Raw genomic sequence first — 12,808 nt, forward strand, 5'->3', positions numbered from 1 at the left:
GCTTACAATGATGCCCTAAGGATATTATTGAAAAAGCCTAGATGGACGAGTGCTAGTGAATTGTTCGTGTCATCTCGAATTAGTACATTTTCTGCTGTTTTAGGAAACCTGATGTTTAAATTTATTTGTCGCTTGAATTGCTCAAAAAAATCATATTATTTTATCATTGACTAATGATGCACACAGTGACATGCGTTTTACTTCGGTTCTCTGGAAACACTGGTATACCTGTCTTTTAAAGGGGCAGTAGTTTCATGGGTGTTCTTGTGCTCTCGTTTTTATGTATTTTCTGTTTTTATTGTTTCGTTTTTAAACTGTTCTTTTATTGCTTTTATGTGTTTTTGAACTTGGACCTTGAGTCTGTAATAAAGTGTCATCATCATCATCATCATCATCTGCAAACATCATTGTCCATGGAGATTCCTGTCTGACCTCATCTGTCAACCTGTCCATCACCATAGCAAACAAGAAGGGACTCAATAACACGAGTGAGAACAAAAATATGCCGCTGCACAAAAAACACTTGAGACTCCTCTTCATAAAAACAGAAAACTAAGCTCAGTCAAAAATACAAAAATAAGGTAGCAGAGGCAGAGACAGATGGGGTTAACAAACCAAGCCAAAAGACTAATCGTGAGTCAGAAACCAGGTAGGCACAGGCAACTTAAAATACAGGCAGGGAATAGACAGGCAGAGTTTCAGGTAGGCAGAAAACAGGTCCAGTATCACAGGTTCCAGAAGATAACCAAAGACCACTGCACACACCTGGTGACTATCTGTCACTGAGGGGGAGAACAGAGCAGGTTAAACAGAATGAAGACAAAGAGCACCAGGTGCAAACAAATATCCATGTGCAGAGTGAAGAATGGTCAGAGATTACATAGTATGAGATAGTAGCCTACCCTCATAACACGAAGTAGTACTGAACATGACATCACATTTGCTTGGATGTATTGATGTTTACTGTTTGTTGGCAGTGGTGGGAAGTAAATAAGGGTATTTACTTAACTACTATTCTCAAGTACAGTTTTGAGATACTTATACTTTACCTGAATATTCCCTTTTTGTGCAACTTTATACTGTACCTTTACCCCACTACGTTTCATTTAAACTTTACACTACACTTCTTTTTATTACACTGCTTATTCTTGTTTTTAGTATTAGAACAAATTTCCATAGTGTCCATCACTAGTTAAATCACATGGTCACATACACTTTTCTTAATATTGCAGTATTTGCATGTCTGTTGCTGTTGTGTCCACATGCACAATGATGGCCTATTTCATTATTATGTTTAGCCTAAGTTGACCTAAAAGAAAAGTCTAGTGTGAGTAGTAATTCACTAAGTTTAAGGTAAAGTTACAATTTCATTGCAATTTTAAATATGAAATGTAGATGATCTCATTATTAGATGAGATTAGATTATTATTAGATTATTATTGTTGAAGATAAGATACATTATTTAAATGTAAAAATTTGAAATGTTAAAGTTTGTGTTTTAATAAATCAATACTACTATCAGAAAAATTATTATATTGGATATAGTTATTTCAAATCATGGTCATCCTCACCCATATAAATTTAGGCAAACCAAAGAGTAACACAGGCACACTGTGGTAATGAGGCGTATTAGATTTCCATGGCTTTGCACAGGGGCACTCCCATGAGGCAGTGCACTGATGTGTTCATCTGTGCTCAGACGCTGCTATAAACCTAACCTGTTTGCTGCCTATGTCACTGGAAAGGATTTGACACACCATCAATGGTTGTCCTGAGGATAAGAAATACACACAAAAGGAAATATGCACTTATCTGTCTGTGCATTGTTGGATTCATCATGTACAGATATCTCAGGTAAGTTAGGTCTTCACTATTGTTCAGATGTCTCAGAGCTATAGGCTGCTTTGAGGCAGTTCGTGCCTGGTATGTTATTACACTGCATTGTCATCTCTCATAGCAAAACTCTGTGGGGACATGACTATACTATTAGATTGTGATAATTTACTATAAAATGCTATGAAAACACTTAAAGACTCTGGAGTGTAACAGAGACACTATACGATACATTTCAACATTAAAGGAATATACTGGCATCACAGGATATTACAGCTACTATAAAGTGCAACAATTTTAATCTATACAACAATATACTCACTGAATTTTTACCTTTGGGAAAATAAGTGTTGATTTTAAATACAACATTATGATTGTTATAAAAAATATAGAATGAACTAAATAGTTATATGAAGTGCTAAAGTCTGTACTGCTTCTACATTCAAGTATGCTCTTGCTCCTTTGTGTTCATGTTTGCCAACACAAGATGTCTGCAAATTTCTACCAAACATGTCATGTGGTCAATTCAAGCACAATAACCTATGTGCTACATAATATGCGTGTGACACAAATAAACCGCATCTACTCTTCCAGCATGCCAGCACGAGGGTGGAGGATGAGCAGGAAGGTGGGTCTGAGCACCAACTCCTCCCAGCTCACCCTGGAGGGAGAGCCCTTCCACATCCTTGGGGGATCCATCCACTATTTTCGTGTGCCCAGGGCCTACTGGAGGGACCGTCTGATGAAAATGAAGGCCTGTGGCATCAACACTCTCACTACGTAGGAGAACTGCTGTGGATGTGTTTTGTGTCACTCCCTGATCACCTTTTTAATGTTAACAAAAATATCCTTGCAGGCACGTACCATGGAGCCTGCACCAGCCAGAGAGAGGCGTTTTCAACTTCCATACACAGCTGGATTTAGAGTAAGGAGTAGTTTGACTCTGACTTGACCTGAATACGAAACACTTGTGATTAATCACCATACCATTTGCTGCTCCTGGGAGTGCACACCATACCCTCAATAACGCAAACATGCACCTTAAAAATGGCAATAAGATAAATGAAAACACCCTTTAAACCATCTCTCGAGCTCCGCTGGTTGCTGTAAGACATGTTGGGAATACTTTCCTTTTCTTGTCATCATCTAAGCCTCAGTACTCAGGGGACAAGCAAGAGGCAAAGTCCCACCTGACAACAGCGACACAACAACAGCAGCTTATCATGCAGTTAACCACACAGTGGTGATAAGTGAAGAGGGATGTGACGCCTCAGCCTGCTGCTGTTGTTACCAAGCACATTTCACACCCCTCAAACAACAAGACACTGCATCTAACTCACAGTGTAAAGTTTGTATTTGTGCAGATAGAAACTGCTTATTGATTGTTTATTATATCCTGGTTTCAGAGCCTATATCAGTCTTGCTGCTGAATTGGGATTGTGGGTGATTTTACGTCCTGGGCCCTACATTTCCTCTGAGATGGATCTAGGAGGACTACCAAGGTAGAGCTAGTATTCTTTATATGTAACTATTTGAGCTTGGACAACCCCCCCTCAGAATTACATTTATAAATGAATTTAATCAGATAGCGCAAAAGTCACCAAGCACCACTTTCTGTTGAGTGGATGAAGTGTGAAAAACATCTTACTGGCAAGGAAGACTTGACCGGCGTGTGAGGCTTTGTCCACTTAGCTGTGAAATTAAGTGCCTTATTACCTGCACCAAGCAGGTTATGTTTTTGGCTCTGTGTGTTTGTGTTTGTTTCTTTGTTTGTTGTTTATCAGGATTATGGGCAAATGGTTGGTTGCATCATCAACATACTTGGTACAGACTTGGGTGGGGACCAACCCTAGAGGTGATTAAATTTTGGCTGGAAAAGGTCAAAGGTCAAAGTCACAAAAAGTAATGAAAGAATCACAATAATCCCCTTCTTTAACATGGGGCAAAATTAAAAAAACTCATATCTTTGTCAGAAGATATCAAAACCATTTATAGGGTGGCAATCACCAGACCAAATTTCATCGGATCATCTGATCTGGATTCTGCATCTGATAGCCTTTCAAACATTGAAAACCCCATTTAGCGCATAATTTCTGCCATAACTTGGCCTATAATGAAGACAGAAGCTTGAAATGTTCAGGTAAGATACACAGTATAAGTGCCTATCATACCCTAAAAGATGATCCAGATCCAATCTAGATCTAACATTTTAGGACACATTTTGTGTCCTGGATTCCATTTTTCAAAAAGGTCCCATTTGCATAAGTGAATGTTGTGTCTTGGTGGAGGTACAGGCTCTTGTTTATGTTATATTAATGGCTAACCTGTGAGCTCTGTTGGCTTGTTTCAGTTTGACTGTTTCTTTAGAAGGATGTTTAATTTTCCAGGTATTATTATTTTCCTAAATAGGCTTTTCAGCATGGGTTCTTCGAAATACAGAAGTGAACATAACCAGGGTTTTTGCTTATTAGTCAAAAGTCTTGACTTAGTAATGGAGATAAAATTGTAATTTTTATTTTACTTTTTGAAGTACAATGAACATTAGTGCATGCCCTTATTTTCTGTCTTGTTTTCTGCAGCTGGCTCCTCCGTGATGGCAGCATGAGACTAAGGACAACTTACCCAGGCTTCACAGAGGCTGTCAACGCTTTTTTTGACAAACTTATACCAAAAGTGGTTCCACTGCAGGTCACTCTTTGTCACCAAAGCTGGGAGCCTCAGTTCTTTAACATGCCATCCTTATAATAAAATATGTGTTTGTGTTTTTTAGTTCAAGAAAGGAGGTCCCATTATTGCAGTGCAGGTTGAAAATGAGTATGGATCCTTTGCAAAGGATGAAAATTACATGATTTTCATTAAAGAGGTAAAGTGATAGGTTTGCTTATTTAAAATGCTCTTTTAGGACATACAAACACACAAGTATAATCAATATTGAAAGAGCTGATCAATCTGATAATGTTCATACTGTACCTTAGGTTGTGACATTCTGTTTTATTTTGAAAGGCTTTACAATCCAGAGGGATCAGTGAGCTCTTGCTTACATCAGACAACCACAACGCGTTAAAGTCAGGGGGTGTAGATGGAGGTACACTATATTATTAATACACACACAAACATCTATAGTAACACACACACACACACACACACACACACACATACATACAGCTGACCTTGTGAACTCCTGTCTTGTAGCCATCAGATCAGTAAAGCTGCAGAAGCTAAATCATAGAAATCTCCAGGATCTGCATGCTCTCCAGGTGTGTTGCTCACCTTTCCATTTCACTGTCTGTCAGTGAGGATATTAAATGCAGGGCTGATGCTGGAGTGAACAATCAGCAGTGTCAGTTAAGAGCTGCGGCATTTTCTGCACCCAAACACTTATTTTCTGTTTGTCAGCCCAATGGCCCCACCATGGTGATGGACTATTGGACCGGCTGGTATGATGTGTGGGGTGACCTCCATCACGTGCTTCCCCCAGAGGGTAAGAGAGTTTTCCCTTCTTTATTTACAGATTTATAGATAATAGATAATAATGTAACTTAGTTTTCTGGTCTGGAGGTCAAAAGGTCATTTATGGTTTATGGTGATGTGTATTTTTATCTGCCATTTTGTAAAGCACTTTGGCCAACTTCTTGTTGATTGCAATTAATTAAACTGACACCGGTGTTTTGGTACTGTCATGCTGTACACCACTCAATTCAATTAATTTAATTCAGTATCAGTACTGCTTATCAGTTTTTCTTCGGTACATAATTAGCCTGGGTTATATTAATTCAGTATACTACAGCATTTAACCCCTTGATTAGTATTTGATGCATCCATGTGAGCCTTAGGTCTTTGCTAGTCAGTGGTCTCAAGTGCAGATTTAATAGGGGCCACCTGGAGAACAGTATATATTATACATGCAGAACCTGAAAAAACTGGTATATGCTTTATCAACATATACACCTTAAAATATTGTATGAGACTTCAAAAACCTATAGAGGTTCAACACTAGGCCAAAAATGTTTCAGTGATGTGAGTTAAAAAGGTGCAAATTTTACTGTTTTATGTGTGTTTTTAAAGAGTCAGTTTGTTTACAGTGAACATGTTGAATTTGTTGTCAGATATGGTGTCCACTGTGAGGGAAATTCTGAGGCGAGGCATGTCTGTCAACCTATACATGTTCCATGGAGGCTCCAGTTTTGGCTTCATGAGCGGAGCACTTGCTTATCCTTCCTACAAAGCATTAGTCTCCAGCTACGGTTGGTTTGTCGGTGTCACATGCTCTGTCACAAACAAATCTGTGGTGCATTTCATCCAAATGTTGACATTTTCTAATAAAAATGAAGCTCTGCCAGGTTTATCAAACAATGTTCCTTCTTGTCCACAGAACAACATTGCCCTTAACACCCAGCAGGTGGCAGTACATGAAACTCAATCTACAATATGGCGAACTATTATGTTTTTCAGATTATGATGCTCCTTTGTCTGAAGCTGGGGTGTACACTCCAAAGTACCACCTCCTTAGGGATTTACTCTCTCGATACAACAGTGAGTTAACCACTTAATATAGATGAGAATAAAGTGATGCTGTGTTGGACCACTCTGCCTGAACTTGTATTTGACCTCTTTTATAGGAGGTGAGAGTTTTCCTGACATGCCAGCTCTGCATAATGCAGAGGCTTATGAACCTGCTATCATGTACCAGCACCTGTCCTTATGGGATGCTTTGAGCTTCACTGAGGGGGTATGTTTTATTTAACATGATGTCTAACCAAATAAATGAAAACAACTGTGCTTTTCAGTCATTTAATTAATTTTCTCTGTAGCCATTTAAGTCACCCAAGCCAGTAAACATGGAAAGTCTACCTGTGAACAATGGAAATGGCCAGTCTTATGGATACACCCTCTATGAGACTACCATCACAAGTGGAGGATTTCTGAGGTCTGGAGACAATGTTCGAGACCGTGCCCTAGTGAGTCCTCACTGTACATGAGGCATGATTTCATTTTCTTTAGCCTTATGCTGTATGGATGTGGTGGCCTACCACGAGCTAATTTCAAACATTATAATCCTCAATATATTTGTAGTGACAGAAACAAAATTTAGGTTTGACTTTTTGGAAAATATGCTTTCTTGTCAAGAGTTACAGGTAGATGTAAAGATCAATACAACTCCTGCATTTGTCTGAGCTTAAAGACCGAAAACAAAGAGAATCAGTCAGCCTGGCTAAAATCTGCATAACAGAACCCTTAAAAGTCCACTAATTAGCCTCCTATATCTTTAATCCATACAAAAAATGATGTTACTGCTGCATATTGTTGGTGTGCCCACAGTTCACAACTCAGGTCATATAGGTCAACATGAAACGTGTGAAAAAGTGTGTTGTGTTCATTGTGATTGTTGGCAGATCTTAAGTTACCTAAAAAATATTTCACTCAAGCAAAACAGAGTTTATGTGCTGTGTTCTATAATACAGTTTATTTCACAGTGATAATTGTCTTCCTAGGTGTTTGTAGACAGAAGCTACATCGGCCTTTTCAAGCACCAGAGCATGGAGCTGGCAGTTCCTGATGGTAAGGTACGGCATCAACTTGAGCAAAGAAAGCAAATGTCCTGTAAACATCATTCACAGTGCTTTATCAAATGTGATGAATGCTGAAGTGTTGACCATTTGGCTGTTAATACTTGAAAAGGCATAAAAGTAGTCAATCCCTACAGGGAAAGCGTACTCTGAGTTTACTGGTGGAAAACTGTGGACGAGTTCACCAGGGAAGGGACCTTGACAAACAACATAAAGGTGACTGAAGGACAATAAGCAGTTCATCCCTGCTATTAAATCACTCAAGCACTCAGTGTGTAGAGCATAAGCCTATTTTGATTTGTGTTTTTACAGGCCTTGTGGGAGACATTTTATTAAACAATATACCTTTGCGGGATTTTATGATATACAGCCTGGATATGAAACCCAGCTTTATTGAGAGGTTTGTGCACTTTATTGAATGTAACTCACTGCATTTCACTTTTATTTTGCTGTAATGTTGTGTCTAAAGTGGATTCCTTATTTCAGTCTTTATCATGCACCATGGAAAACTGTCCTTCAATCTCCCAGCTTCCCTGGGTTTTTCATGGGGAGGCTGTTTGCATATGGGTATCCAAGTGACACATATGTGAAGTTACCAGTAAGTGAAACAATGCACATGATTTTGACATTACTGTGTGCGTGTTTTGTGCATGTGTGCTTGTATGACGAATACTTCATATACAATATGTTCTGTGAAGCAATGAACATTTCTGTGGGTTCACAGAGCTGGGAAAAAGGTGTTGTGTTTATCAATGGTCTGAATCTGGGCCGCTACTGGTCCATTGGCCCCCAGCAGACTCTTTACCTCCCCAGTCCTTTTCTCAACCGTGGAATCAACCAGGTAAAGCTGTGCACAAATCAACATTTGGCCAGTATCTCTGCAACTCAGTCATTAACCTGATATACATGTATGTAGCTCATTTCATTCAATGTTACTGTGTCTGGCCAAGTAATGAGCCCCTCCCCCTGATAGAAACACATCGTGTTGTTGTTACAGTTTGGCTTTTGGACCGATTAAACTAACAACATATAATATATTAATTTGTAAGCATGTGCTGGTAGGCACATGCTTACAAATGCTTATCTTTAGACAGAGCCTGGTCATTTTTAGCATACATATTGATCTTTTGTTACTCACTTTCAGCCTGTAAATGTTTCTTACTTGATTTATAACAGATTTAAAAGATGAATTCTACATTTACAGAGCAAGTTAGTCAAGTCTCTCACTCTCTCTCTCACTGTTTTCTCTTTAAATATATAAGGTCATTGTATTTGAGGAGCAAGAGGGAGACTACAAGGTCTACTTTGAAGATACCCCTGATCTTGGCATGGCAGCAGACATCCAGTGACTGTCATCACCTCCCTATATAGGCATTGTTTTTACAAAGTGCTTATCAGATTAGGTCAGTTCTTCAAATTCAGGGATAACAGTGTTGTTAATATTCTGTTCTTTTTCTAAAATAATACCTTAAAACATACATATATATATACACAGACCACATCAGCTATCAATCAAAGACAAAGGGAGACATGTTTGTATGGGAGCAGTTTATAGATACGTACATAGAGTGCCCTTAGTTAAAGTGACTTTTTACACATGCAGTAGAGCAGATTCATTATCCTCTTACTGTGAAATTCCAGTGACATTGTAATAACGCCTGTTTGGGCATGTGGTTTATTCATATTTGTAGATTTCTATTGCTTGTGTAATTATGGGTTGTATTTTATTTATGTCTTTAAATATTTTATTTGTGTTTTGTAGCAGTTGAACTGAAAACATTTTAGCAAGTAAAACAAAAACCAGGTTTCTGGGTCAACATGAACTGAGGAAGAAGTGAAGTGAACAGCTTTCAAATGACATGCAAGCAGCACTACAGCAACACCAGATCCTTAAAGGGAAAGTTCAAGATTTTAGATGCTTGTCACATCGATAACTGTCCAAACCTGTTAACAGTCCCAGGATCTGAAAGAGCATTTGTATACAGTGTCACTGAAAGTCAGTGGAGCAAGCCAACCATCCTCTGGGGAATTGGCTCTGCAATACAGTTATTTGAAAGGATGCACGTTCCATTTTTAGAGCAAATGCCTTAAATCCCATTGACTCTCAAAAGCATAGCTCACAATTGACAATTAATGAATGGTGCCAGTTACAGTGAAGAAATAAATTATTCTGCTGAGAGACCTTCAGTCCACCCAGTGAGATCTCAATTAGTTTACGGGGAAACCTGTGAGGTGGACAGGCATGTAGGAATACCAGCTCCCTTCTTAAAAATGAGCAGACCACAGTAATGTTACAGCATATCTGGAATAATCAAGAGCTTGGAGTTAAATGACTGTAACCACAAATCATTGAGCTGTGTTTTTGAGTACATGCGCATCTGCATGCTCATCATGTGCAGTGTGAATGTATGTAACATGACTCCTAATTAGTACTGGGTTCAGGAGGCTATTTAAATAGCTCAGTGTTGTACAATACAAGTGGGGAGGGCTCAGATCCTCACAGTGCAGTCTGTCAGTCAGTGCTGATTCACTTAAGACAAGGGCCCCTTTTATTCCTCTGTGCAGCCCTGTGCCCGACAGCCAGCTTGCCTCAGAACAAAAGGGCCCTATTTAATGCTGATTGGGTGGTTGGCTGGTGTTTTCTGCACTGAGAGGGCCCTTTATTGCAATCCATGTCATCTCTTCCTGGATTTTAAACCATGTAGCAGCCTTTGCCTCATTTCTCCAAGGAGACCTCAGTGGGCTCCTTTTGGCAACTCATACCAGTGTCTTGTATAATAAGCCAGTGCTCTGAGCAGAACCTGCAGGCTTGTTTTTGTGTAGTTGTGCTTTGATACCCTGGTTGGTACACATGCATGGCTTTGTGCTGTCTCCTGTTGTGGATGGAAGCTCCTCCATTTCTAAGCTGTGTTGAAGTAAAGCTATGGTGGTGTGATAATATTTTTGGTTTCAGGAGCACTGAGGTTGATTTGAATCCTGGTAGAATCTGAATGCCTACCCCAAAACAACAAATTTACACTTTAAATAACTTCACTTATACAAAGTATCAGGAGTAAGAGTGTCTGTGAGGCCATGTTCAGACTGAGTTCCAAAGGTGTGAAAAAACACAGCTTTCCCCATGCATTTCTAAGGGGGATTGTTTTTACGGCAGTGGACACCAGCACTGCGGGGGCTCTGGCAAAACAACACAACACTGTGTGGCGAAAAAGTTGGATCTAGTTCAGCTTTCAGCACTGGATGGTGACATCATCTGCCAAAAACGCTGTGTTGACAAATCATGTATGGGGACAATCGGGATGTGTATCCTCATGGGAGCAAGATTTTTTCGTTTATCTTGTTTGCATGAACATTCACTGTCAAATTTGGGCCACAGTTAAGGCATGACATGCCATACAGTTTCATTAGTACTAGATGTTAAATACCAGTGCCAACAGTAGAATTGGAGCTATGGTAGAGTAGGCTATGTTAGCAGCATGGCTAACCAAAACACTGGAAACTCACGGGCTGGAAACGTAAATGAAGCTGCTCATGTTGACTCACCACAACGTACCCGTATTGTACACACCTATAGCATTCCCCTGCAACCCCTCACCTCCACATCCGATGTTGCCCCTTACATTAAACACAGCAGGGAGTTGCATTTTTACCAGATTGTTCTGAATGCCTGCCTTGTGCCAACTTCCTAGACTTTTACAACAAAGAAACTCAGCTTTGTTTTGACGCTCCAGTATGTCAAACCTAGCACATACTAATAGGGAGGTACCTGAAAACAAAACAATGGATGGTCAACATCTGCCAGATATTGTTATGCAACGTAATTAAACCCACATTTAATGGCTATATTGCTATATTGTCAGTGCATCTACCATCCATATAAACATGTGGACATGGCAGTAGGCACAGCGGTGCCTTGAGGTAAATACTATCATCAGCATGCTAATTGGCACTAAACGCAAGGTACAGCTGAGGCTGATGGGAATGTCAGTTTGGGAGGAATTATGACTGGACTACTGGACCTGATGATGGTGTTGAGGAAAAGTCATAATGTGATAACCTGAAACATGACAATGACTGTTTCAGGAGGGGACTTGAAGGCTCTACTAAATCTCATGGCAATTCAAAATAGTCAAGTCATTTAATTAAAAAGAATAATGGTCAACCTTATAGTAGTGTTTAAGGAAAAGTCTGGTGACTAACAAAGCCAGTACAATATGTGTTTGTAGAAGACATTGTGCCAGTCCATACAGTGCATGTTCAGCTATTTCACTGTATAAATGAAAATTGTGACCGGTTTGTGGTTTATCCTCTGGGGACCATGAATGAGTGTACAAAATGTCATGACAATCCATCCAGACATATCAATATGGAGTAACAGACAGACATACAGTCAGACCAGCATTGCCATAAATCTAGCATGCTGCTAGCATAGAAATATTTATAGTACTTTACATCATTAGTACAAGATCTTCAGGAAACAATTCATCACACATATATAAAGGATCTATTTCAAACAAGGTCCAAGTCTCAGGGTGAACAGAAAGCTCTTTTCCTCCAAAATAATCACTGAGTGGAGAGGCCATCATTTGCATTTCTCAGTCTCTGCTATTACCTGTGTCAGATGAAGTATGTTATATTTCCACTTTGGAGTCTGTAAATCCTTTCTTGCCCTCATTTACCAGCACAGGCTTCTCTGTCCGTGTGTGCCATACTAATACCTGTGGGGTAAGAGGAATGGAGACAAGCAGAAATAAAGTTAATATACTGTGATATTAATACAGATATTTTGGTTCAAAATGCTGTGCAGTAGTAATGTATTACACATAGTTATACAATGACTAGTGGCAGTATGTAGCCTATTTTATATGCACTGTAAATGTAAAGGGCTGGCTGTTCGATGATGAATTATTATGAAAGCAAAGGATCTCATGTTACATTTATTGATTCATCCTCTTTTATGGCTAAATCACAGGGGTTCTGTTAGAAATTAACCCAATTATTTTGTTGGAAGCACGAGAAGTGAGGACAGGAGAGGACTGTTTAAAATCAACATAAAGTTTACTGAAAGTCTGATCACAGGTAGGCCTTACAGCGCTGGATTCAGAGAGCCAGAGCTCCCGCAGGAGATCCGACTTCTGAACCATGAACTATGTTTTAACAATACATTTAGCTTCTTGGGCTGCTCCACCCTGGACAGAGGTACTATATTCAACACTTTGTAATCATATTGGTCATTTGGCATGAGTAGGTAAACTCCTGCCTACTGAAATGTGATCAAAACCAGGTGTGTGTGTGTTGTGATGTGATTTTCCAGGCGGCAACTGAACAATGGGTCATCTGCGCTGTAGACCCCCTATCTGTGTAATCCTATTACAGGACAAAGCAGGACCTCATGAATACAAACACTATGT

At 39.5% G+C, this 12,808-nt stretch overlaps 2 protein-coding genes across 2 annotated transcripts in view; one reads left to right on the top strand and one right to left on the bottom strand.

Annotated features, from left to right (window-relative positions):
• LOC109972883 (beta-galactosidase-1-like protein 2) overlaps positions 1-8,749 on the top strand; it is a 12,925-nt gene extending 4,176 nt beyond the window's left edge. Inside the window, exons 2-19 of the mRNA XM_020622098.1 lie at positions 2,428-2,613; positions 2,690-2,758; positions 3,240-3,335; positions 4,413-4,521; positions 4,604-4,696; positions 4,837-4,918; positions 5,026-5,090; positions 5,230-5,314; positions 5,940-6,077; positions 6,286-6,366; positions 6,453-6,562; positions 6,645-6,791; positions 7,326-7,397; positions 7,538-7,616; positions 7,713-7,800; positions 7,887-7,998; positions 8,125-8,241; positions 8,663-8,749. Coding sequence (XP_020477754.1) covers positions 2,428-2,613; positions 2,690-2,758; positions 3,240-3,335; positions 4,413-4,521; positions 4,604-4,696; positions 4,837-4,918; positions 5,026-5,090; positions 5,230-5,314; positions 5,940-6,077; positions 6,286-6,366; positions 6,453-6,562; positions 6,645-6,791; positions 7,326-7,397; positions 7,538-7,616; positions 7,713-7,800; positions 7,887-7,998; positions 8,125-8,241; positions 8,663-8,749 — 1,816 coding nt within the window. The remainder of the gene's footprint in view (positions 1-2,427; positions 2,614-2,689; positions 2,759-3,239; positions 3,336-4,412; positions 4,522-4,603; positions 4,697-4,836; positions 4,919-5,025; positions 5,091-5,229; positions 5,315-5,939; positions 6,078-6,285; positions 6,367-6,452; positions 6,563-6,644; positions 6,792-7,325; positions 7,398-7,537; positions 7,617-7,712; positions 7,801-7,886; positions 7,999-8,124; positions 8,242-8,662) is intronic.
• Positions 8,749-12,808, bottom strand: part of b3gat1b (beta-1,3-glucuronyltransferase 1 (glucuronosyltransferase P) b) — a 27,417-nt gene continuing 23,357 nt past the window's right edge. The window contains 1 exon segment of the mRNA XM_020622062.1: positions 8,749-12,115. Coding sequence (XP_020477718.1) covers positions 12,029-12,115 — 87 coding nt within the window. The 3' untranslated portion in view covers positions 8,749-12,028.

This window comes from Monopterus albus, unplaced genomic scaffold, assembly GCF_001952655.1.
Source record: "Monopterus albus unplaced genomic scaffold, M_albus_1.0 scaffold272.1, whole genome shotgun sequence".
In the NCBI taxonomy this organism is placed as follows: Eukaryota; Metazoa; Chordata; class Actinopteri; order Synbranchiformes; family Synbranchidae; genus Monopterus; species Monopterus albus.